The following is a 27,761-nucleotide window of genomic DNA, read 5'->3' as shown; positions in this document are numbered from 1 at the left end:
GTTGTAGAAGCTCCGTGGTTACAGTTTAGATATGGGACGGAACAGCCCTGGGGGCGGCCAGAGCTCACACTGAGAGGAGCTGTGGGCTAAAGGGACAGGCGGCTGCGAGATCCCTGTGAAACTTGCGGAGTTCAGCAGCGGCCGTGACGTCACGCGTCAGATGACCCTCAAAACTTTTTTTGAGCTAAAAGAGCTTTAAATCGAGCAGCGGAGTTTGCACAGGCTAGAGACAGGTTCTTCCTTCAGCTAGGAGTAGAGCAACATCCAGCTGATTGGTTTTACTGCTCCCGAGCTGAACGATCCGAATCCGCGCCCACGTTTTCTCCCGAGACTTTGTCGGTAAGGTGTACAACTTGCTTCTCACTAAGTTTGCAGGAGTTCATACTCACTTTCCAGCTGGTGAAAGTAACTCTTGTGCACTGTATGGTGTGTGTTAAAGTGATGTTGTCCTCTCCAGAGGTTGATAGTTTCAAAACTGCTCTGCATTGCTGATATTGAAGGATTGTTGGGGAATATTAAAGGGATGAATGGAATACACTCCAACCGTGCTCGATCCCACATGCAAAGAAATATAATCTTTCCCCAGCCTTGAATTTACAAAACTCGCTCAGTATCTAACTTATTCCAGCCTTTGAGAGAAGGTAAAAGGGACGGATATTAACTAACCCCTCTCATCTTCAAACAGTAAGGTTAATCTAACAGCATCTTTACCTGACCTGATTTCTTGAAGTGAATTGGATTAAGTTCCCTACGACTTGAAAGTACAAATGTTTGAAAACGCGGCGTTTTGGTCTTTAAACGTCACGCTTGCCTTCTAAACTAACCAACTCTCGTAGTTTTGTTTTAGTTTGGAAATGTTAGCTAACGGTCTTATCCATCCGGCCAGCCCCACCTCCTGGTGTTTCCTACCTCTGGGGAAAACCAAAGCAGAGCTCGGTGAGGTGAACTGTTGCCACTGAGCTGTTCCGCCGAAGTGAAGCGAAACTCCTCTGGGTGCCCGGTAACAGGTGGTCTTGTCCAGTGCAGGCGTCCCAGTGAAGGCAGGACAGAGCCTGTGGGGACAGTGGGAGTCTCCCTACCCCCGGAACAGGAGAGCCGGGTTCAAGTCCCTTCCTGACCCAGGCATGCATCGTAACAGACATAGCCAGGCTGATTAGCAAAGTTGGAGTATTTCGTAGTACAGCCCAAGGACTACATTTGCCTCCGAAACCCAACGTTTCAACAACAACTTATGCAGCTTTTAAAACAATGGGAAAACCCAGTGCATTTCACAGGAGCTATATAAAGGGAGGAGACCCGGGTTCAAGTCCACCACCCTCCAGGGAAGCGTGAAATACTATCTCTGAACAGGTACTTTGGGAAAATACCCAATATTCCAGTCAGGAAAATGTGTGTTTTAATTGTGACTTTGTGGAATCCTAGTTGTATGATTTATGTTCACAAAAGCAGACTACTTTTCTAGTTACCTGTCATTAACAATCTGTTGTATTAAGTACCATTTGAAGACGCGGATAAGCTCATGTTAAAAGCGAGCCAGCGCAAATGTCATATCGGATCCACTACAGAGTAAACCAGCTGAGAATTGGGGACTGAGAGGGGTTTTACCCGGCATTAGAGACAGATTGTAAAACTTCGCAATGAAGTTGAAAAAAAGTACTTCAGTTAAGCATGTATTTTGATATGAAAGCAAGAATGCTTTCCCTTAAGAAAAATACCTCTTTCGGAAAGCAGTTCATGAAAGAAACAAAAAGTAGCTTTCAGGAGGATCATGTTCACAGCAGTGCTCTGGAAAAGACACACTCTACATCGTACATTGGTGAGGTGGTGTGTACGCGAAAGTTGGTGTTGAACAAATCGGAAGCAATATTTAATTAAGACATCACAGACTGCAAACTCCGGAGTAGGAGTTAAGCTTAAATGAAAAGTTACCAAAGAATGTAGACATCAAAATAAAACGGCCAGGAGTACATTATTATCAAATCCAGAGATAACACAACTGAGGGCTCCAGCAGTAGATGAGCTGAGATGAGTGACGTTGGGCGATTTAACAGGGGTGGGAAAAGATCATCTTCAAATGTGCATAATGAGGTTAGAATCTCATCTCAGGATCAAATTTGGTGCTAATGTCGTGAACAGATTGGCTTAATCTCAGACTGTTACCATCATTACCAGGGATAGAGATGGAGCCAGAAGTTAAAGGAATTAAGTTTAGAGAGGGGATTAAAAACAACTTTAGTCTTCACACTTCTTTTAAAATTATAGCTCATTATAGCTAATAGATAAGCAGTCTTGTAATATAGTAACAACGCCGGAGCCAGAGAGAATTGGACAGAATTGGATTTCAGCAGCATACCTGTGAAAATTAACACTGTCCTTTCGGATGAAGTTGCTTTGGGAAAGCAATTAAATGAGAACTAAAAGTTAGATAAGAATAGATTCCTGGGGGACACTAGAAGCAATTGACATTCTGGAATCGACCAGAGAACAAGTTATTGTTATGCTTTACACTATGTCGTGTGACAGGATTAATTAAGAACCTTAGAGTAAAGGAACCCCTGGGTAGCAGCAAGCACAATAAGATCAAATTTTACATTCAGTTAGAATGGAAGACTCATATTTTAAACCTAAATTAAAAACAACAGTACTGGCATGAAAGCTGAACGAGTTGAAGTTGACTAGTTGATCTATCTAGGCTAGGGGATAGATCAATAGAGACAAGGTGGCAGATATTTAAGAGGATATTACAGAATACTCAGAATAAATATATTCCAACTAACAGTCTAAAGGGAGGAGCCACTAATTAAATCAGTTAAGATAACATAAAACTTGAGGAAAATGCATATAAATGCAAAAGTATGAGTGAAAAGTCAATTTATTGGTCAGAATATTAAAAACAGCAGGGAATGGCTGAAAGGTTAATCTGGAAGAGGAAATCTGAAATGAGATGAAGCAAGCTGGAATGTAACAACAGACAGCAAGAGTTTCTACAGTTACTTGAAAAGGGGAAAAAAAGTAAATGAATTGAGCTCTGATCCTCTAAAGCATGGTGAAAATAAGAAACTAATAGTAAATAATAAAGAAATGGTGGATGAAATGAACAAATATTTTGTTTCTTTCTTCACATTGGAGGATATATTAAACATTGCTGTTGTACATGTGAATCAGGAGGTGGGAAGGGACTGAGGAATTCGGTGAAATTATGAATACAAGGCAAGTGGTGCCAAGCGGACCGATGGCGTTATATGCTGACAAGACAAGACTTGGGGTCCAGATGGATTACATCCTAGAGTCTCAAAAGAGGTGGCTCATAAGCAAGTAGATGCATTGGTGTTAGTTTTCCAAACTTTGCTAGATCCTGGAAATATTCAATCGGACTTGAAAGTACTAAATATAATTCTTCTATTCAAGGAGGGAAGAAGGCAGAAAACAGGAAATTATAGGCAAGGTAGCTTAGCATCTGTCATAGGGAGGGTGTGAGAATTGAACAGTAGAATTGTTATGACTGAACACTTGTCAAAGGGAAATCACATTTAACCAATTTATTGGAGTTATTTGAAATAGTAACATGCACTGTGGATAATAAAAGGGAGCCTATAAGTGAATTTCCAGAAAAAATAATATTACATCAAAATAAAAGTTCATGTTGTATAGGGTAACATATAGGCTTCGATAAGAGATTGGTTGGCAGAAAACAAAATATGTGTCAATGAGTTTTTGCTTAATTGGCAGGATATGATGAGTGGGTGTGTTCTGGGGAATCCATCTTTTACAGTTTTCATCAATGGATTAGAGGAGGGGAAAGTAGTCATGGAAACTAAATTCACAGAAAATACCAAGGCAGGGAAGAAGGTATGTTGTGGAGAAGACATGAGGATGTCGTAGGCAGATATAGATAGGTTGAATGAGTGGGTAAAAAGTAAAGCAAATTAAGTATAATATGGGACAATGTGAATTTGTTCACTTTAATGAGAAGAATAAGAAAGCAGAATTTCATGGTGCAGAGGGATTTAGGTGTTCAGATGTTTGTACAGCATATATGAAGAAGGGTAATGGGATGCTATCTTTTATTATGAGATGAAATGTATAGAAGAGTAAAAAACTCAAGCTTCAGCTACACACGACATTAATGAGAACATGTCTGTAATGCTGTGTGAAATTTGGTCTCCTTATTTGGTGAAGGATGTAAATACATTGGAGTCATTTCGAAGAAGGTTTGCTACTTTGATGTAAAACAAAGAACTGTGGTTGCTAGATATCTGAAATGAAAACAGAAAGTTCTGGAGAGACTTGGCAAATCTGGAAGCATCTATGGAGGGAAAAACAAAGTAAATATTTCGAGTCCAGTGATCCTTCGTCAGAACTTCTGGACTCCAAATGTGTTTTTTTTTGTCCATTGATGTTACCTGATCTGCTGAGTACTCCAGCGGTTTCTGATTTTGTTGCAAAATTGATACCTGGAATTGTTGGCTTGTCTTATGAGGATACATGCATAGGTTGGGCTTGTTTTTTACTGAAGTTTAGTGGGTGAGGGTGAATTGATTGAAGTGTGTAAGATGGTTTTGACAACGTTGAACTTGCAAAAATTGTTTCCTCTTGTGCATCAATCCGTTACAAGGGAACAAGGTCTTAAAATTTGCGAACATTTTTTTAAGAGGTGAAGAGGAGTAACCTTTTTATAAAAGTCTTACACAACCTTGGAATTTTCTGCATCAGAAGGCAGTACGGGGGAGAGTGTCATTGAATATTTATAAGACAGAAGTAGATGAAACCATTTGAGGCAGGGTTTCAAAGGCTATAAGGGGTAGTTGAGAATGGGAAATTTGTATCAGTCATGGTCTTACTTTACTGAGTGTTGGGCCAGGTTTAAGGGGCTGAATGATTTGCCATTCCTGTTCTGTATTTCCACCTGCCCACCATTAAAGCTCTGGTTCGGGACTTTAAGGCTTTAAAGTGGCACTGGGTATATGACAAGCTTTCAGATTGGCCAAACAAAGAGAGATGAATATTAAGTTTTACATATCTTTTCCGTCAAGGTTCTTGTTACAGGATGCTCAAAATATTTTTGTTACCAGAATGTGAAAATGCAATAAAATATGTTACCAATCATATTTCAATTCACATCCAAATATTAAATATATTTAAGAAAATATATTCAATTAAAATATGGTGAGATGGTTACGTGGTGGTAATGTCACAGAACTACCAATACAGAGCGTAAGGCTTAATATTAGGATATATGTTCAAATCCCAACATGAAAGTTGGCATGGTGAAATTTGAATTCGAAAAGGTATTCAAAGCTAGATTAATGGTAGGCATGCAACTACTGTCTCTTGTTGTAAAACCCACCTGGTTCATAAATGTCCTAACTTCCTCTGGCCTACATATAACTCCAGATCCACAGCAATATAGTTGACTCTTAACTGTCCTCTGAAATAGCTTTTCAAATCACTCAGTTTCAGGGCAGTTAGGGATGCCCAATAAATATTAGCCAAGCCAGTGAAGGTGATGTTGAATGAATAAATTTAAAGCAAAGACATGCCAAGCACTGAGAAATTAACCACAGACTCTCTAAGATGTTTTCACCTTTTTAACTATCTTGAATTCAATAAAATGTATTTTTTTTTGCTCATAGATACTGTGCATAAATTATATTTAACACGTGATTCCTGCAGTAAAGAACATGAAGCAGCTGTTCTTCCTTACAATAATTGTTTTGTATCTGAACATTAGATTTACACCACATAAACTTCCAAATGAGTTCAGATTTATCACATGAACCTATTCATGTTAGGAATCTATGTGGCTATTATAATTTCTTAAACTTAAAGATTTTTTGATTGGGGACAAAAGTGGCATGTTGTCACGGTTTTTCATCTTAACCCCCTCAGGACAGACAGAAGCATGCCACATTCCAAAGGAAACATAAATTTGAACTGCATGAGAAATAGGATGAGAATTTGTGGACATGTGGGTTCAGATTGGTTGCGGCATTGGCAGGGAAAATACACTTTGGGACAATTATCCCAAAACATTTTTATTTAAATTAAAAAAAAATGAGTCAACTCTGATTAGGTGCGGATCACTATCAGAAATGCACCAGAGTACATTATCCCTCAAGCTTTTATTTCATTGAGAAAGTAATAATAGTGGCAAATTTCTTTTGCCCGGCAAGGAACAGGCTTTATTAATGAATATATGTAGCTTGTATCAAACATAAGTGAGCTACTATGCAAAGTTGACTGATAATCTTGGTTGTCAGTGTAATTCTTGTTATAATTGCACAAGTATGACCAAATTGCAGAATCAAATGTAATGCTGGATACTGTGTTCCTAGTTTTCAAGCACAGATTGATTGTGTACAGTCAGTTACCTGTGAATAGCCAGAGAGATGCCTTGTTTGATATGATCCACAAATTCATACTTCTAGTCTATATTCATGACATCACACTGACACTGATTCACACACTTGGTACAGTATGTAGAATGGTTTTTGGTTTAATGACATCATCCTATTGGTGGAGAATATTGTGCATGTGGCTACAGCTTAATTGCACCATGAAATGGCTAGCTTCTCATGTTGCTCATGTTTTTGAGACATCTTATCCCTCCATGGTTGCATGATGTAGAATGGTCATGTTTCAGGATAGTAAGTGGTGACCTTAGGCACAATCCCGAGTTTGTGTGATTTACGGTGAGTGATAATCTTATCAGGGTAGCCATTACCCTGCAAAATAGATTTGATCTAACCTATTTCAACATCAAGCCTGCACAGCAAACAAATGGCTTAGGCTCTATATATGCGCTTGCCTATATGGTCAAACTTGTGTGGAGCTTAAGAATCCCAAAGTGTAAACTGACCGGTGAAGGCTCATGGTTGACACCCATTAGCAGATTTCTCAACTACCACATTGAAGAAAGCAAGTTTGTTAGACTGCTTCAAAGGTGAATTTACACATTGGATTGGTCCAATTAATGCATGTAAGAATTTTTTTACATACAACCACATATTTCAATATATCAGAAATTTACAAAGTGTAAGAGGAAAGGCATCATTCCATTGAAACACATATCCCATGGTAGTTGATGAAAATGTTTGCGAGACCTGGGCCTAGAGGGGATTCCATGTATGTAGGTGAGTGTGATGTCAGTAAAGTTGAACTCAACTGTGTGAGTGGCCAAGTTTATAAGTGCCGTTGTCTGAATCTACATGTGCTGAAATGTATCTATACAGGTTGGCAGTGTTGAATGGGCATGTGGTCACAGAATTACTATTAAAATGCAGGTCCTGTATCTTCTTTGGGAAGTTAAAGGAATCCTTCACCAGGTATGTGGTAAAATTGCTCAGAACTGGTTGTAGTAAATTACACAACTTTTTATTTTGTTCAGAACCAGTCATAGATACAAAAAGGACAAAAATAAACAATACTTTGTGTCCTGCACAGCCCATGTATATAACACAGTGATACCATGCAGTTTGTGCTTTGGAACAAGTTTAACAGATGTATTGTTAATTTTCTTTTAAACAATATTCAACCATTTCAGTTTATTGAATTCTTTTGAAGTGCTGTCACATTTATGGCCAGGAGGGCAGCCATTTTGCATTACAAAGATTTTGCATGCACCAATGAGAATATTTCAAACTTTGGTAGGAGTAGAAAACTGGGCATGGATTAGTCACTTTGTTTTAGCCGTTAATAATTTGAGGCAGGGTGTATAATGGGCATCTGATCTGTGATCACTGATTTTTCTGCTCTTTCAATTATCTGAAATCCATTTTTAAGGATGGTGTCTGAAAAAGTGTTGATAAATTCACTTAAAACTCCACTCCTCTTTTGTCATGGCATTACCTTTGCATTCACCTAAGAGGTAAACTAATTCTGGTTTATTAGGTTATCTGAATTAGGCACCTCTTTCAGATAACCCTATTGTACTGAAGTGTCAGTCTAATTTCCATACTCAGTTAAGGAATAAAGCTTGCACCCGTAACCTTTCAGAAATACCAAGAGTACTAGCACTGAGCAAAGTCTCATATTTGTTTTTATAAATCCAGGTTATTTGAATTATTTTATAAAATAGCAAATACTTCACTTTCTACATTCTCCTGTGACATATTGTAGCTCGATGTGTTACCAGAGCAGCCAAAATTTGAGAATCAATTCAATTTATACATTGATTTGAACGTTGATAACCTTAATTGGACAAATGTGGATTGAACACTACAACTAAATAAGCAGCATTACTTATTCGATATGAAAATTCCAGAACATTGTAGGTGAGAGGCAATATTAAAATTTAACTGGTGTGTACTTGTATTCATTAAACACACTTAGTTTTGTCACTTTTTCCTTTTTATGGTTTGTTTTTGTAACCATTACCAATACATTATACCCATACAAGAGCTGATTAACATAACATGCATTATTAAATTCTTGTGACTATCTCAAAATTGCTACTTTTCTCCAGTCTTGATAGAAAAGAAACCTGTTACAATTTTAAAATATCTGCTCATTCCATTTTCCTACTGATATATTTGAAAGGCATAGCGCAAACATTTCTTCAAAGTTTATTTCATCCCTTCTGTTTTCATTGCTCCTCTCTTCACATCTTGAGCTTTCTTTTTTCTTCTGTAGCGCATCTGACTTCTTATAATATTGGTCCAGCTGGTGTTTGGCAGCAGGCTGTTTGTTTCTAGGAGGAGGGGAAACATGTCATACCCTCCTCCCCAACTTATGAGCAAATGCTTTTCTAGCCTAGATCACTCAAAATTAAAAACTTTGCCAGATGATTAGATTAATTTCCTCTTGAAGTGTTGACATTAAGTATGGTTACCCTACTGCCTTCCAACAGGCAGTTGACCTATTTTTCTAATCAACCTGTTACAGTCAGAGAGTCATAGAGCTATACAGCATGGAAACAGACGCTTCGGTCCAACTTGTTCATGCTGACCAGATATTCTAAATTAACCTAGTTCCATTTGCCAGCATTTGGCCCGTATCTCTTCCTATCCAGATGCCTTTTAAATGTTATAATTGTACCAGCCTCCTCCACTTCCTCTGGCAGCTCATTCCGTACACTCACCATCCTCTGCATCAAAAAGTTGTTCCTTAGGTTCCTTTTAAATCTTTCCTTTCTCACTTTAAACCTGTGCGCTCTAGTTTTGGACACCGCTACACTGGTGAAAAGACCTTGGCTATTCACTCAAACTATGCCCATTATGATTTTATAAACCTTTATAAGGTCATGCCTCAGCCTCTGAAACTCTAGGGTAAATAGCCCCAGCCTATTCAGCGTTTCCCTCTAGCTCAAACCCTCCAACCTTGGCAGCATCCTTATAAATCTTTTCTGAACCCTTTCAAGTTTCACAACATGCTTGCTACAGCAGGGGGACCAGAACTGCATGCAGTATTCTGGAACTGGCCAATATCCTGTATAGCCGCAACATGACCCCCCAACTCCGATAGTCAATGCACTGACCAATAAAGGCAAGCATACCACATACCTTCTTCACTGTCCTGTCTATCTGTGACTCTACTTTCAAGGATTATTATTTCACACATCTGGAGCAGGTGGGATTAGAAACCAGGTCTCCTTGTCCAGCGCACTACCACTGTACCACAAGAGGGCCTCCCAACAGGCAGTTGAACTATTTTTCTAATCAATGTGTTCAGAAATGTTATTACATAGTTCTGGAGCAGAATGGACTTGAATCTGAGCTTCCCTGGTCCAGAGCAGGGACCCAACCGGCAGTTGAATAGATATCAGCTAACTCAATCTGCGGGTGCATTAGAACCTAAGACCTTCCCTGTTTAGAGTTTAGTGAGGTGATGGACCAGAAAAGCAGTTAATTAGTTCATTTTGCTTCATATGAAAGTATGCTATTTAATCCTTAGAGTCCTTAATACTTAGACTATTTTTTCAAAACAAATGTCAAGTAAAGTAGTAGGATAATATTATTAGTAATTTATTATTACATGACAATATTATTGCTTGTGAAAACTTTCAACTTACTGTTTCTTACCACTATAGCATCCTTTTTTTTCTTCCTGCATTTATTTGGTTAAGTTTTCTGAATTGCTTTTTACTTTTTTTTTTCCTTGACATATGAGAACTGCTGACAAGGGCTGCAATTATTGTACATTTCTAATTATATTCAGTAAAGTTACCACAGTCCTTCTCTTCCATGAGAGAGAGGGAAAGAACCGGTGGTGAGTTTAACCTGAGAATCACCACACTTTATTTGAGGGGCAAAATTGAGATGGTGGGCCTTTTCATGGTAGACTCAACTGGTATGGGAAGTGAATCCATGCTACCTGTATCACAAATGGGCTATACAGCCAACTGACCCTGTATTACATTTTCAGAAGGTGATGGCTGGTCACTTCCTTGAAATACTGCAGTTGGAGTAGTTTAAGAATACCCAGAGTGACATGGGGAAGAATCGTTTATTAACATTCTAAAGCATTTGCTGGCTTTGTTCTTTTGTAAGTTAAAGGCTTTTGGGTTCAGTAAGTTATTGATAAGGAACCTTGGAATTGCTGCAGTGCATCTTGTGGATGATTCACCTTCCACTACTGTGAGTCAGCGGTGGACCGAATGAATGTTGGAAGTGGATGGGGTGTCCCTCAAGTAGCCTGCTCTGTCTTGGATCATTTCGAGACTCTTGAGTGTTGTTCTCACTATCTATCAGATAAGTAGAGAACATTCCATTACATTCTTGATTTGTGCCTTGTAGATGGTGGACAAGGAGGGAAGTTATTTTCCAGCCTCAGACCTACTCTTATGAATGTAATATTTATATGGAGTCAGTTCTCTTGAATGTTAACCACAGGGTTGTCAGATTCAATTATGGTAATACCATTGAATATCAAAGTGAGGTGATTAAAACACTGTGGATGAACTTATTCTGTTAGGGAATAATTTTTCCTTTAACTTGTTTCACTTCATCCAAATATAAAATATGGCCATGGGTACCTGCAAAGTCCTTCATTGTATCTGCCTTTTTTTTTATGGGATCTGTCTCAAATTGGTAAAATTAATCAATTTTGCTTCTGATTTGTACCATCCTCTTGCCTGGTTCCCCCCCCCTTCCTTGACTTCCCTGGCTCCATTCTTGGGCTTACACTATCAACTAATATTTATTACAAACCGACTGACTCCCGCAGCTACCTTGAATACACTTCAGACCATAAGATGTAGGAGCAGAAGTAGGCCACTTGACCATCAAAAACACTGTGCCATTTAATTAGATCATGACTGAATTGATATTCCTCCACTTCACATTCCTGCTTTATGCCCATAATGGTTGGTTCCCTTATTGAGTGAAAATCTGTCTATTTCAATTTTGAATATACACAATGACCCAGCCTTGACAGCCATCTGCAGTAAAATTCCACAGATTCCTTACCTTTCAAGCGGGAAAAAAAAGTTTCCTGGTATCTTGCTTCCTATAAGGACACCATTCTATTTTATCAGTTTCTTTGTCTCTTTACATTTGTTCTGTTTATGCCGCTTCCATAAGTGTTTCTGACATGTTTTCCATTTTCCTCCACTGTGAACTGTCCCCATCTGTGGTGGACAGGGGCCTCAGCTGTGTTCAACTCGTTTCCTGCACTTCTACCCTTGCCTCTGCCCCTCCTTTCCAGAACTACGATAGACTTTTGCTTGTCCTTGCTTTCCAATTCACAAGCCTGTTCAAAGGATCATTTTTCATTATTTCTGCCATTTCCAGTATAACTCTACCACGTATTTTTCTCTTTTTCCCCTGTCAGAATGTCTAAGGGATATCCATTTCCTGAAACTCACTCCTCTCACCGCCAGTATTTCTGCCCCACAACCCCCAATGCAATCACAGGAGATGTAACATTTTCCCTTTTATCTTTTCCCTCATCACAGTTCACAGCCCCACACACTCCTTTTCAAGTTAGCAGCAATTTACTTGTACTTCTTTCAATTAAGTCTACTGTGTATTTGTTGCTCACAATGCAGACTTATCTGTATTAGGGAGATGAAATTCAGACTGAGAGACCTCTTTGGGAGACCTTCTGGAAGCATGAAGAGGACCTTCTGATAATTTTTCATTTTAATACACCAACTTGCTCTCAAGTTTCCATTTTTGTTGCAGTGTTCCAGGAAAGCCCAATGAAAACAGAAGGAACAGCACCTAGTTTTCCATTGCACTTTGCAGCCCTCAGGACTCAATATGGCATTCAACAAATTCAGACCATGAACCCTGTCATCTTTTCTTACCTCCTCATTCTCCAGTTTTCTGGGTTTTGCTTTTATCAGAGCTGACTTGTATTATATTAACATCTACTGATACCACAAATCTGGACCTATCTTTTTTCCATGTAATAATCACCAGCCTCACTTTGCCTTTTTGTTCTGTGTGGTAAAAACAATGATTGCAGATGCTGGAAACCAGATTCTGGATCAGTGGTGCTGGAAGAGCACAGCAATTCAGGCAGCATCTGAGGACGCAAAATCGACGTTTCGGGCAAAAGCCCTTCATCAGGAATAAAGGCAGAGAGCCTGAAGCGTGGAGAGATAAGCTAGAGGACGGTGGGGGTGGGGATAGAGTAGCATAGAGTACAATAGGTCAGTAGGGGAGGAGATGAAGGTGATAGGTCAGAGAGGAGAGGGTGGAGTGGATAGGTGGAAAAGGAGCTGGGCAGGTTGGACAAGTCCGGACAAGTCAAGGGGACAGTGTTGAACTGGAGGTTAGAAACTAGGATGAGGTGGGGGAAGGGGAAATGAGGAAGCTGTTGAAGTCCACATTGATGCCCTGGGGTTGAAGTGTTCCGAGGTGGAAGATGAGGCGTTCTTCTTCCATGCGTCTGGTGGTGAGGGAGCGGCGGTGGAGGAGGCCCAGCACCTCCATATCCTCGGCAGAGTGGGAGGGGGAGTTGAAATGTTGGGCCTCGGGGCGGTTTGGTTGATTGGTGCGGGTGTCTCGGAGATGTTCCCTAAAGCGCTCTGCTAGGAGGCGCCCAGTCTCCCCAATGTAGAGGAGACCGCATCGGGAGCAACGGATACAATAAATGATGTTAGTGGATTTGCAGGTAAAACTTTGATGGATGTGGAAGGCTCCTTTGGGGCCTTGGATGGAGGTGAGGGAGGAGGTGTGGGCACAGGTTTTACAGTTCCTGCGGTGGCAGGGGAAAGTGCCAGGATGGGAGGGTGGGTCGTAGGGGGGGCGTGGACCTGACCAGGTAGTCACGGAGGGAACAGTCTTTGCGGAAGGCGGAGAGGTGTGGGGAGGGAAATATATCCCTGGTGGTAGGGTCTGTATGGAGGTGGCGGAAATGTCGGCGGATGATTTGGTTTAGGAATCTCTAACCACCCTCATCCTCTCTAACTTTCCCCTGATCTTCCCTTCTTTTCCACTTGCTCCTTCCCACTTTTCCTCACCTACAACATGAAACCCGTTCCTTTTCCACTCAACCTTTCTTTGGAAAAGAACAGAAAATTTTGGATTTGAAGCATTCGATAAAGTTTCACTTACCCTTTACATTTTCTCTTAGTGATGGTTGTTGCCTGGCATTTGTCTGGTATGCATGTTACTTATCGACCTGATTATTATTCAGGCCTTGCTTCATATAAATAGGGACTGCTTCAGTATCTGAGAACTTTGGAAAGGTTCTGAATATTGTACAATCATCAGTGAACATCCCCACTTCTGACCTCTGAAGCAGCTAGATGCTGGTCCTGGTACACAGCCTGAAGATACATAAGCGATGGTATCTCACGTTTAGAAGATGGTCTTCCAACATCTTTTGTGTTAAATATAGATCCAACTAGAAGATGACATTTTCTCTGATTCCCATTGACTTACATTTTGATAGAGTTCATTGATGTCATACTTTGTCAAATGTTGCTTTGATATCAAGAGAATTCACTCTTGTATTATGGCTTGAATTCAGCCCTTTTTCTCCCATGTTTGGCCTGAGGCTTAATGATGTCCAGAACTGCAAAACCCTGTTGGAATGCAATTGAGCAGCAGTGAGGATATTCTTCCTGGTAAGCACAACTTGATGCCACTGTTGAAGATGTCATCCAATCCAGAATGAAGATGGGTCTTCATCTCTACAAGACTGGCGGTCATTTTATCCAATACAGTCATGTATTTCCAACAGATAGATTGTATAAATGAGGTCAACTTGAAATTTTCTTTCTCAAAAACATAAATTGCAGGAAAAGCTTTTCAGCTTTGGCGATATTTGTGGAGAGAAACAGTTAATGTTTCAGATTTTCTTTCTTTAGAATTAGTTCTAAAGCAGTATCAGTTGACCTGAAACATTGACTTTGCTTTGACTTTATGTTGACTGACTGCCATCTCTACAAGGACACTTGAGTGAATCAGCTACATATTTAGATCAGGAATACTGGGACTGCTGAAAAGTTAAAAGACCACAAAATGTAGCCTCAGACCAGCTTAATCATCAAATAACAGATTCTACTTTCTTCTTATTTCTTGTAACGTCTAATTTTATGTGTGTGTGTGTGTGTGTGCCATACATAGTGGTTGGTGCATTTTTTATTACTTTATTTAGATTAGTTTAAGTCTGATAGTCCTAACCTCTGTTTATGAATCTCGAGAAAACCTATATGTCATTGTTCCTTTTATAATCACAGCACATAAATAGTTAAGTACTCAATAATTTGCCATGATGTGCTTTAGAGAAAAAAAAAAACAAATATTATGGTCAAAAATGAAGTGGAAAAAGAAGGGAGACATTCCAACAGTCCTCATGTTATATGAATGAAAATTGTTGTAGTCATTCCAAAATGTGTAGCATAGTGCTGTCAGCACTAGTCAGTCTATCCTGTTGCTGAGGCAGCATCTACCTCAGGATGGGGCTGAGGGCCATTTATATGTGAGGTATAAATTAATGAGTATGAGTATGACAGGATTCTGAGACAAATCTCCCAGTTTTGGCTCAAGTTCCCAGATGTTGGCGAGGAAGACTTTGCAAGGTTGACTGGCAAAGTGTATCTTTCTGTTTTTTTGGTATCCATTTTAATGCTGTGTGTTGTTGGATGTTGTTCTATTCAGATTTTCTGTCACATAGAGTCATAGAGATGTGCAGCATGGTCCAACTCATCCATTCTGACCAGATATCCTAAACTAATTTACTCCCCTTTGCCAGCACTTAGCCCATATCTGTCTAAATCTCTCCTATTCATATATCCATCCAAATGCCCTTGAAATGTTGTAATTGTGCCAAACTCCACCACTTCCTCTGGCAGCTCATTACCTTCTGCGTGAAAATGTTGCCCCTTAAGTCCCTTTTAAATCTTTCCCTTCTCATCATAAACCTATGTCCTCTAGTTCGGGACTCCCTTAACCCAGGGACAAGACCTTGTCTATTTACCCTATCTATGCCCCTCTTGATTTTATAAACCTCTATAATGTTACCCCTCAGCCTCCGATGCTCCAGAGAAAACAGCCTCAGCCTATTCAGCCTCTCCCTATAGCAGTTTAATGCAACTGAGTGGCTTCATGAGACCTCTTCAGAGAGCAATTAAAGGTCAGTTGTTATGGGTTTGTTGTTCAGGCTGTGCAAGGATTTAGGTTTCCTTTCCTGAAGGAAACTGTGATCTGTTCAATCTCAGAATCACAGTTTTGTTGCAGTGCATCATGTCTGCTCTGGCTCTTTGAACATTTGATCTCTATGCAAGGTTACAGGGAAAAGGCTGAAGATTTTCACTTTGTTTCTGTTTAAATAATCATCCAGTTCCCTCCTTAATGCCTCAATTGAACCTGTCTCTACCACACTTTTTAGACAATGAATTCTAACTACTCACTGGTAAATATATTTTTTTCTCACCTCACAATTATGCTTTTCTTTGGGAAAAGCTATAAAATTGTAACCCCGGTTCTCAGTCTTTTGATAATTAGGATGGTTTTTCCCTGCCCACTTTGTCCAGACTCTTCATGATTTTGTAAACTTTTACTAAGTCTCCTCTTCACCTTTTCCTCTCCAAGGAAAACGTTTCCAAATTCTTCAATCTTTCCTCATCGCTTTAGTGCTCCATCCTTTTTTTTTCCACTGAACCCATTGGATTCACATCTTTATTAAAGTGTGGCGATACTATGCACAACAGTATTTCAGCTGACAATCATAACCTATTGCTCTTGTACTCTATATACCCCTATTTATAAAGCATAGTATACTTTGTCACCATCTCTCTGCATTTATTCTCACTTTTAATGACTTATGTAGACCTGCACCCAGGTCTTTCTGCTCTTTTAGAATCATACCCTATATTTTATTCTCCTTTTTACCAAGCTTTTACTGTGGAAGTGCTTACAGAAGACTTGGGCTTTCCTTTTGCTACTAGTATTTGTTTTCACATTTCTGAACCTTCTGTACTCAGCTTGGTTCTGTATTTCTTTGTGTCTTAAACAGACATTCTTTAAATTCTACCATCTTTGTCATCCAGGGAGCTCTGGATTTGTTTGTTACTCCTTTTCTCTTTAAGGGACTACATACATTCTGTGCCCAAACCATCTTATCTTTCATGTTAGTTCATTGTTCAGCTAATTTTTTTTCGACTGACCTTTAATTTCAGTCTCACTCGATATAACCAATCTAATAACATTATTGTTATCCTACTATCTTCTTAATCACAATTCTTCAATAATATTCAAATTATTCTTCATCGCCCTTCTTTTCTTAAACTTCAATTCATTTTGCTTAGCTTATTTTCTATACTTTCCAAAATGGCCCTCTGTATTAGGAAACCTGTCTTCAAGTTATGTCCAAATTTGTTTAGTGAGCATTGCTGACAAGGCCAGCTTTTGGTTCACATCTCTAACTGCCCTTGAACTGAGAGCTTCTTTAGAGCATTTCAGAGTGCATTTTAGAATTAGCCACATTGTTATGGATTTGAAGTCATAAAGGCTACACCAGGAAAGGATGGCTGATTTTTGTTTTTCCTTAAAAGACACAAGTGAACAAAATGGATGTTAATGACAATTAGTGATAGTTTATTGATGGGTTTCAATTCCAAGTTTATCAATTAACTGAATTTAAATTTCGCTAACTGCCATTTAAGGATTTGAACAAGTGATTTCTAGTCCAGGGATACTACCATTTCATCACCATCTACCCCGCCTCTAACAGGTAATTTTGAAGAAGTAATAAAGTAGCTGTATAGAATAAAAAAAAGGCTGTCTGAATTCAAGTTTTTGCTTAAAAGGGAATACATACCAAAATTTATCACTTCAACATCAGGCATTTTACTTCCTGAGTATGAAATGGCACAGATGTGAAAAGTTGCCAGAGTATCGCACAATTTTAAGTTTGTCGGTTAACTAGATCTTAACTTCATTTACCTACATTTATCAAAACACTCCAAATATTATCCCATTCTTTTATTTCATTCTTAATTGTTTTGGCATATTGAAGTGTTTCGACTACTTGGAGTGTGATGTGATTTCTAAATTATTGTACTACACAAGGATTGATCGTAAAAGATGAACTGTAACTATTATATTTAAAATTTTGGTTTACCTGATTTCAAAGTTAATGGTAACCATAACATTTCTACCTGGTGTATTACAACTGCTTTGTACATAAAATTGCTCTGGTGTCAAATAGAGTTTCCAGACATAGCACTGGCGAAAAGAACAGTTATACGACAGAACTCTCCACTCAGAGCTTTATTAAAGGAAGCACACAAAGTAAACTTTGTTCTAAAATGAACAAAAGTCGGAAACAAGTTTGAATTCTTCTGATACATTGTTGTCATTTCTTTACAGCTAAGTTTGAATCAGGATGGGTGACTGGAGTCTCCTAGCAAAAGTACTGACGAAAGCACAGTCCTACTTGATGCCAGGAGGTAAACTATGGCTTTCCGTGCTTTTCATCTTTCGTGTTCTAGTGCTGGGGACTGCCGTGGAATCCGCCTGGGGAGATGAACAATCTGCATTCAGCTGCAACACTCAGCAACCAGGTTGTGCGAACGTCTGCTATGACAAATCCTTCCCCATCTCCCACATTCGACTCTGGGTTCTTCAGATTATTTTCGTCTCGACACCCACTCTGGTGTACCTAATCCATGTCTTTATCGTTTCTCATAAAGAAAAAAGATTATCTAAGAAAGAAAAATATTTAAAGATACTCCAAGAAGAAGGTGAAGACGTCAGCCTTGCCTTGAAACAATTAGAACTAAAGAAAGTCAAATATGGTGTGGAGGAGCAAGGCAAAATTAAAATTAAAGGATCTCTTATGCATACTTACGCAGTCAGTATTGTCTTTAAAATAATTTTTGAAGTGACTTTCATTTTAATTCAGTGGTGCATTTATGGTTTCAGATTCATGCTGGACACAATTTATGCTTGTGAGAGGTACCCATGCCCACACACAGTAGACTGCTTCCTCTCGCGACCCACTGAGAAGACTGTCTTTATCATATTTATGTTGGTGGTATCCGTTGGTTCAGCTGTGCTGAACCTGACAGAGCTTTTCTACATTATCTTCAAAACATTAGCAGATCGTGTTAAGCAAAATAGCCACTTATTTCAGGGCTCTCAAAGTATGGGTGTGAACCCTCTCAAAGACTCATCCTCATCAAAGTATGCCTATTATAATGGGTGCTCCCCACCAACTGCTCCCATGTCCCCTCCTGGATACAAGCTTGCTACTGGGGACAGGAATATGTCCTCCTGCAGAAGCTACAATAAGCAAGCTAATGAACAGAACTGGGCAAATTACAGCACCGAACAAAACAGGATTGGTCAGGCTGGTAGCACCATTTCCAACTCCCATGCACAGGCATTTGATTTTCATGGTGAACATCCAACCATCCAAAAATCACCATCAATAACAGAGTTACAGCCTATTGGTCTCAAGGAACAGAGACCACCTAGTAGAACCAGCAGCCGTGGGAGTAGCAGGCCACGACCAGATGACCTTGAGGTCTAGCCTGATCTAAAATTTAAGACATTGTCTCATTTCTATGAATAGATACATTATTTTTCTGGAAGTGCACTCCAGATGTTGGTACCAAGTAGTTATACGTTATGCTCAATATCAACTAATAATTCAACGGCTCACCTTTTACAGAAAACCATGCTAATGCTCAGAAATACCCTTTATTTTTGAGGATATGCACTCCAGTAAAATAATTCATGGAAAAACCCAGCTGAAAAATTTAAGAACCCTTACTACAATAAAGTCTTGCTGATCTTATACATTTTTAACCACAGTCTTGCATTATACCAAAGTATTCTTTTTAACCTCCTTTCTAATTTGATATTTTTAAGTATTCTCTAAGCCCAGAAATAACATTGCAAGATACCATCTTGCACTTAAGTTTTTCTCCACTCAGAACAAAATATGTCTTTCACTGTTATGGTCTGACACAATAAACTCATTCAATTCTGGACATAATTCGAGATAATGTTGCAGTCACAAGAATCTGAAATTACAGCAATACTTTTCCAATTCAGATTTCTCACTCTATATTTGTAATTATTTATCCAGCAAAACAATTTTCAAAGTATTTGCATATATTTCTTCTCTGTGTGAGCATTTCATATTTCACCTAACTTTGTGTCTAATCACAAGTTTGACTGAACGTTTTTTTCCACATCTTCCCATTTTTGACTTCTTTTGTAAATAGAAGTGTTTTCAGCTGAATAAAGTGGAACTTCATCTAGTAAAAAAAACAATCAAATCATGAATCTTTTTTTGGGGATTTTAAATAATGTAAAATCTTTGTACAATTAGATCAAATCAATATTTTGTAGTATTTTAACAAAAAGATCAGTTATTTTCTTTAAACATCTTTTATTTAAAGGAGACCCCAATGAACAGTAGTAGAGCATTCTGGAATAATGTTGCAAGGTGATGATTCTTAAATATTGACATGTTTTGATGCATTTGGTTGAGAATACAGCCTATCTGATGTGTATGTGTTTGTTTAAATACCTGTGTAAATATGGGAAGTCAAATTCCACTGTTCAATCATATAATATGAATAATATTGTATCCAGGTGGGATACTGTGTTTGTTTTTTGAGAAAGGTAAGAGTGGTTGCTAATTTGTGCTAAGCCGTAGTAACTTTATTCTTGGTATGAATGAGATTTTAATAAAAAATGCTGTGATAGAGATTGTAGTACTGTTTAATACTTTTTGAGGTGAAGTTATCAGTAATATGAAACCTATAGTCAATGTGCTTTGTGCTGGACTAATATTTAGTCAACAAGTAATAAAGGTATTCGCCAATATAGCATCACAAATATCTGCATTCACCAAACTGTATTATTCTGATCTTGTAAATAGCTTATCCACCACATCACATAAGCAATTCTACAACAGTTCTAGAGTTTGACTTGGTCATCATGAATTCAAGTTTTGTTTATTACTTTAGCTATAATGGCGTTTGCACTGAAACTTTATATTTGCTTAGAATGCACAATGACGCTGAAGAGGGTTACAAGCTGTCAAATAGCGTGCATATAACTATTTATTTTGATGCAGAAGAGTTGTGTCTTTGCAATAACTGAACCTAATTACTTTGAAAAGTTTATCATTTTCGGTCACATTTATTTTGTAAAGGCAGTGGATAGAAAGCCTTCAAGTTTTGAATAAAGAAGTGAGAAAACCTGCTAATTTGTGTTCAGAGTACCAGAGTGTGAAGTTGTTGTCTGATACCTGTTTCAGCTGTCAAGTGCATCTCTCCAGCACAATCTGTAAAGAGTCACTTGTGCTACTGGTAAGCATTTTGCGGTGGTTATAAAAAAACTTGATGTTTATCCATAAAGAAAGGCACATGAAACAGTGATGTTCTCATTCATAATAACAATTTTTTGTGATGTGCTAGTCAGTGTTTTCTAATTTCTTGTTAACATTCCATGTTAAATCACTGACAAGCAACCCCTCTTGTACTGAAACTCATACAATTGTTGTTACCATGCATGTGAGCAATCTTCTGTTCATTAAAACCTGATAACTTAAAACAATAAAGTGACTTTTTAATAGATGGCTCTTTGTTGGTCTTGTTTTATGGTATCAATTATAAGGAAATTAAAACCTTCAGGTGTTTTACTGTAAGGTTGACATCATGCTTTTCTGCATTCCCATTCATATGGTCCATGTTCCTGATTTATTTTACTTTTGTATAGATGATTTCTGGTTTTTAGCCAGCAAAACATATTGCAAACACTTAAGGCTTATATACTTTGCCTCAAATGCCATGTGGAAAAAATATTTTTGTATGCGTGAAGAAGCATTTGTGAAGCATTATTCACAGAAATCCTCAAAAGTTCTAGAAAAAATGGAAAGCAAATGACAGAAAATGTCAAAATTGGAAAATAAACTTAAAGATTGTCAATCCCTTTCATTCCCTCATCTTAAAATTTTGTTGAAATTTTATAGTCTATTCTTTTATGGAATAAAAAAAACACATCCCAAACCAAAGATGAAAGTATTAAACATTATCAGCTAACAACTAAAATGTAAAATTTCCTTCAAAATGATTGCGAGAATTTGTATTGGTTTACATATTGTTGCAGATGCATTGCATTTTCTTGAGAATTGACTTGCAGCACAATGGATCTCAGACATGTTCTACGATGTCAAAGATTGATTCAAACTTTAATGCTGCGATATTGACAATGTGCTATTAAGTATAAATAGGTGCTGAACTGACAATAGTTTTTCCTCTTTCATATGTTTCAAAAATATAACACACAAGCACACATTTTACCACTAAACAATTAATTGACTTGTTGATGATTTGACAACATTTGTATTTTAGATAACATACTCTAGGACATAGGATTGAATCATAGAATCCCTACAGTATGGAAGCAGGCCATTCGGCCCATTGAGGTACACCGAGAGTTGCCCAAGGCAAATCCAGTTCAGTTTCTGGTCAATGGTAACCACCAGGTTTTTAATTGTGAGGATTACCACTAAAAGACCATCATCCATGGAAAGCATAGAGAAATAGAAAAATCTGCTGTTTAATACTCAAATATTCTTAAGAGGCAAATATAGGTTTCAAAGACAAAAGTGTCTTTTTAAATTGACACTCCAGCTTGCTTTGTTTTTGACACCCCATTAGAGAAAATGTTAACACCATGCAAGTACATTTTAAACAAAAGTCCTTTTTAGCCTTTTAGAAGTTTAAAGGTCATTAAATATTTAGTTTAATACATTTATTGGAATTATGCCATACATTTTATCATTGTGCTGGAGAGTGAATTTAATACAGAATATTTATATTAATAGACTAACATTCCAATAAAAAGAGCAATACCTTTAAGAATGCTGTGAAACTGTCAATTTCTGCAAATCAGTCTCTACTTTTAAACCATATAAACCAGGAATAACTGTGGGCTTAAATCCTGTCCAGAAACTGGGGAGAAAGTAGGGAGATTATGTTCAGAAGACAAGTTTTATATTGCTTATGTTTGCCATTAATTAATTCAAGTTCCAAGAGAAAGGCATACTTCATTTTAAAAAGTGGGATGACTTTGAACTTCCATGTATGTTATAAACTTACACAACATTGTTTCACAAATGTCAAAGTTCCTGCTTCTGCTTCCAAATCATTTAAAATTTAGCAGCTCAGAGTGGAACTCTATACTTGCTAGGGCTGAACTTTCTCCAGGGCCAGGCTCTGGGAATTTGATTTTGAGTTCAGCACCATAAATAAGGTTCTGCCAAGCTAGAATTGATTCTTTAGCCATTAGCTGCAGACCTGTAGCTACAGTATAAACACAACCTCAAATACGTTACATTCAGTGATCATCAGGAGAAAAGCAGAAGGGAATGTTTCATAACAACTGTAAAATGCAATATTTAAGCTTTACAAAACAGACCTCTCAGTTTGTATTTGTCGAACCAGTAAGCTGTATTGAAATGGCACATTTACTTCAAAACAAGTGCTATTTTGTTTGGCAGGTAATGAAAATTAATGGAAATGTATACATTGGATTGACAATAGCTTGTCCTCAGCCACTCTTTTTGCATGCAATATTGGAATATTGATATCTATCAATCCACTTGATTATTTCAGTATCACATGTTGACAAACAAAAATTTATAACCTGGACTTTTGAAAACATTTTTGTGGCTGCATGTTCATTTTGAATTAATCTTGATTTGGAGATGCCGGTGTTGGACTGGGGTGTACAAAGTTAAAAATCACAAAATACCAGGTTATAGTCCAATAGGTTTAATTGGAAGCACACTAGCTTTCGGAGCAACGCTCCTTCATCAGGTGATAGTGATAGTACTATCACCTAATGAAGGAGCGGCGCTCCGAAAGCTAGTGTGCATCCAATTAAACCTGTTGGGCTATAACCTGGTGTTGTGTAATTTTTAACTTTGAATTAATCTGATATCTTTGATGTAGTGCTAATCAATTGGAGCCTGCAATGAAATCTCCATTCTGCACGTGTCTGCGTGGGTTTCCTCCAGGTGCTCCGGTTTCCTCCCACAATCCAAAACATGTGCAGGTTAGGTGAATTGGCCACGCTAAATTGCCGTAGTGTTAGGTGAAGGGGTAAATGTAGGGGAATGGGTCTGGGTGGGTTGCGCGTTGGCGGGTCGGTGTGGACTTGTTGGGCCGAAGGGCCTGTTTCCACACTGCAAATAAGTAATCTAATCTAAAAAAGTAATCTAATCTAAAAACAATTGATGAATCTTATAGGAGTCTCCATGATGTCAGCAATGGTGAGATTTGTGGCAAAATTATACAAAAGGTTCAATGAGGCCTATCTTGACATCACAAGCAACTTGTTGCTTATTTTAAGCATCCGCTGGATGGTGAAGAGAGTTTAGTCCTGTGTAGTAGTGAGTTTCCAGTTTAGGAGAATTATTGTTTGTTAAACAGCTTATAAATGTAACAATTTGCCACATGAATATTTGACTTCCAATCTTATCAAACACACCCAAACAATGTAGATGCCAAAAATTCTTGTTTGAAACCAGAATGTCCACCACTTGCTCCATAAGATCTCGATATTGGAGCAACCTATCAGGACACACTCCAAGGGCATCAACCACATGGACCCCACATCCACAGATAATGGCATCCAATGGGTAGCAGCTTTTAAGAACTCTCATGGCACATTTTGACTCCACTTACAGCAGCTTTCTGGATTTAATGCTGCTGCAAGAACACTTTGTACTCCAGGGTACACACCCAGCTCATAAACAGGCCCAGACTGCATCTCCAACCTGATTGCTTGTTCCCTTAGTGCTCACTCACTCACTCTGAGCTTGTATTAATGCTCAGAGCATCCGTGCCTTTCACTGTCTTGCCTTTTTTAACTTTGTCCCCTCAGCCAGAGATAGCTGCTCTGCTGTATTGCTGTGCCGTTGAGCACAGACACAAAGCCAGGAAGCTTGTTCAGGTTGTTAGCTGTTCTCAGACAAATCAGGGGGTCTTGATACAGTTAGTCAAGGGCAGATTTGATAGTAGTTTAGGATTTGGACACAGTCAGCTGCAGGAGCTGAATGTTCGGCAACCTACCACCCACCTTGACTCTTACTGCCCTGTTCTCCTTCTGGAATGACAAGAGACAGGTATTAAGTAAAATGGAAACGGGTAGCATGATTGGCATTTTTGGTGCAGATGAGGAGGTGGCCCATGTGAGTGAGTATGCAGCACAAAGGTCATGCTGGGTTAGTGGTGTTAAAGATTGAGGTTGATGAGGGCAAGTGGGGGAAAGTCTATCAGGCAATAGTGAGTGTGGTCGAGCTTGGCGAGAGTGGATACAGTAGCAGAGATAGTGGGGATAGGGTATTAGAGACAAGACGATGGCAGAGTGGAGAAGGGCACTGACCTTCTTTGTATAGGGTTGGATATTCCTTCGAATGGGTGAGATCGCAAATACCTGGGATGGTACCTCAGATCAGCTTGGCAAGGTTTGATTTTATGGCCTCCATTGCCGATTCCAGAGGAAAGTAAGTTCTGTCTGCACACTACCCAACCCAGCAGAGCTCAAGGACCCTGTCTGCAAAGTGGGGTGTAGACACTTCCCTTATCTTCCATGTCTGGGGCAAATGTCAAGAGCTGTGCAGGGCAGCTTAGACTGACCAGACTTATCTGGGTACACAATGGCCTTTTAAAGATAACTCTGATCCCAGCAATACTGGTCAATTCCAGGATATCTCATCAGTGGTGCGCTATTCTGGGCACAGCATATGGTAAAATGAGATTAGGATCGGATGAGGTAAGCAACAAGGTTCAGGGTGGGTAGCCATTGGGGCAGGTTTGGTAAAATGTAGCAAGAAAACACAATCGGTCTATCGATGAAATACCCTCCAATAACCCACAGAGCTGACACTGAGCCAAATAAAGTTAAATTCCCAATTTCTTTTGACCTATTCTATGTGTTACTATGCACAATTTTTAATAAACTGAATTGCACTGAACCTGAGTAAAACCAAGTGATTGGTTTTTAGGTTGCTCTGAGGTCAGTAGTGGAATTGGTGGGCCAATGAAAATGCTGGTTCCCTGTTTCCATCCTGCCACTCAGGCCACTCTTGATGAGATGTGATGGAGGGGGAGCAGGGTTGTCCCGATAAGATTGGAGTGGCCAACTTTGGTTCATGGAGTATCTGTAAAATTAAGTGAATGCAGATTAACTGATGTCAGTCAGCTACCAGGTTCCTGAAGGTGGTGGGGAGGGGCTTATTCTCGAGCTAATTGTGGTCTCCCAGCAGGGAGGTGCCATACAGTACTTCAGGCAGACCGAGAGTTCCTCCCTGATTATATGGGTGTTGCAGCAACGTCAGATCCTGCAGTGTTGTGCTGGCTGCAAAACACACTTAGTTTAGAGACAGACTCAGAATGAGACTTGAATTGTTAGCGTCTTACTGTACACTAGCATGTCCTCCATGATAGTAAAACCGTCCTCCTGTGTTTGAAGGATGGTTTCACGACTGTACCAATAGGATGTTGTTCTGGCCAACTCTCCATGCAATATTGGTAGTCTGCACAAGTCAAATTTCCCTGAGCTCTTAGTACTTGCTGGCCATTGTGTTGCTGTATTCTGAAAGTTTGAATTGATTTTATCAATAAAGTTCGCATACTGCTCTGTGAGACTACTCACAGACAAATTATCTGCTGTTAATTATATTTTATCCTGTATATACACTGTTTCAAAATCAAATCTCGTTGAAAGTAGGCAGAATCTCTGTCACGTGGCAGCGAAAGATTCCTTTTCTATGACTGCATGTCCCATTAGTGCCTGATGCTGCTAAAGATATGGAGTCGGCTGTTATTCAGCATCCATTTCTCTGTACTTGAGAAAGGACGGACTTCATGCATGTGACTGAGGAATCTACTGGCATTATGGTTGGCAGCGAGCTGTTATGTTGTGCTGGAGTATCTGCCAATGTTAACATTCTACCTCATTTAAAGTGCCTGGTCTGCTGTGTATTCCAATGTGCTTCCTTCAAACATTGCCTTAAAGGATCAGAAATTTGCGCTAAATTTGATAAGCGTTTTGCTGGTTGATTGACCATTTTAAGAAAGCACCTTGGACATAATTCAGAGTTGGGAATTCACAAATGGCTCTTTTTGTTTGCGAATCTGCCATGTTATTCACAATGTGTCCTTAGAAACAATGATACATTTTTAAATTCCACATTTCACATGAAGTAACAGCCTCTTGCTGTAAACTATTCAGTGCTTCTCAAACCCACTGGTTATAGATTGCAGCAGCTGAAGAAGGCAGCTTTCCACCATCTTCTCAAAAGCAAACATTCATGGGCAACCAAACATTAATGGCCCAGCCCATCACCCACACATGCCATGAATGATTTAATAAGCATTGTGCAACTGTTTCACTGCCTATTATGATGCCAGCTACATGTTAGACTACACCACTAAGATTTTATGGAATATTAGGTATTATTTTTCATAATTGTTTTGGAGCTGATGGCAAATGATTCAAACAAAATCTTCCATAAAGGGTGATAACGTTGTCAAAAACTTTGGCTTCTCATACAATGGGACGTGCCAAAAGCCATAGTTCACATGCAGTTTCATGAATATTTTTGGACACCTTTGCCAAACCTCCATCTACACATTGGATTTCTCTTGTTACAATTTTATTGAATTGAGTAAAACTTACGCAAATGTGCATTGTATCTTTTGGTTTAGGGACTGAGGAAGTTCTATAAAACCACTCCTTTGGCTTTGTGACTGGAGGAATAACGCCCATCCTGATCATCTCCTCAAGTTGAATTTCCACATTCTGCATGAGGTGGTATAGTATTGTTTTTGGCATGAAGAGACATATAAATTTGGTCTCATTCCTCAATATGATGTTGCATTTTGTCATCAGTGTTCCTAAACCTGTGAACAGTTTCAGTAAGTGTTTCTAAAAGTGACATCTTGACACTTCATGTTTGACTTCTTCCACTTTCCTAATGAGATTGTGGTCAATACATGCATTTCTGCCTAATAGCAACAATTTTTAATTATGCAAAACACTCAATGTTTCCAGGTGTTATCTTCTTTTATACAAGAGCATTGCTTGTAGCACTCCTTTAACTTATAAAGTTTTTAAAAATTCTTAAATGGACACCTGGTCCATTTAATTGAATTTCTGTTGGTTTTAAGCAGGGTCTTGCTTCTAACCATTGTTTCTTGTCTGATAATAGATTTAGACGTGCTTCTATATTTATCTTGAAATTAGTTATCTCTGCATTGACGTAATTGTTTGTTGTCTAGAATGTGTTGTTATATTCTTTGATCTCCTTTAGGAAACCTTTTGACTTGTCTT

General features: G+C 38.8%; 1 protein-coding gene across 1 annotated transcript; it reads left to right on the top strand.

Moving 5' to 3' along the window:
* The first annotated feature begins 193 nt into the window (after positions 1-193).
* On the top strand, positions 194-20,992 carry gja1b (gap junction protein alpha 1b). The gene is made up of 2 exons (XM_043684280.2): positions 194-339; positions 17,766-20,992. Exon 2 carries the CDS (start codon positions 17,782-17,784, stop codon positions 18,928-18,930), a length of 1,149 nt encoding a protein of 382 aa, XP_043540215.1. The 5' UTR covers positions 194-339; positions 17,766-17,781; the 3' UTR covers positions 18,931-20,992.
* Positions 20,993-27,761: the final 6,769 nt, after the last annotated feature.

The sequence above is a fragment of the Chiloscyllium plagiosum genome, unplaced genomic scaffold (assembly GCF_037043375.1).
Source record: "Chiloscyllium plagiosum isolate Xiang-an unplaced genomic scaffold, Cpla_swu_hap1 HiC_scaffold_3, whole genome shotgun sequence".
NCBI lineage: Eukaryota > Metazoa > Chordata > Chondrichthyes > Orectolobiformes > Hemiscylliidae > Chiloscyllium > Chiloscyllium plagiosum.
Note: the sequence above shows the minus strand (reverse complement) of the source record. Positions and strands in the feature narration are given on the sequence as shown.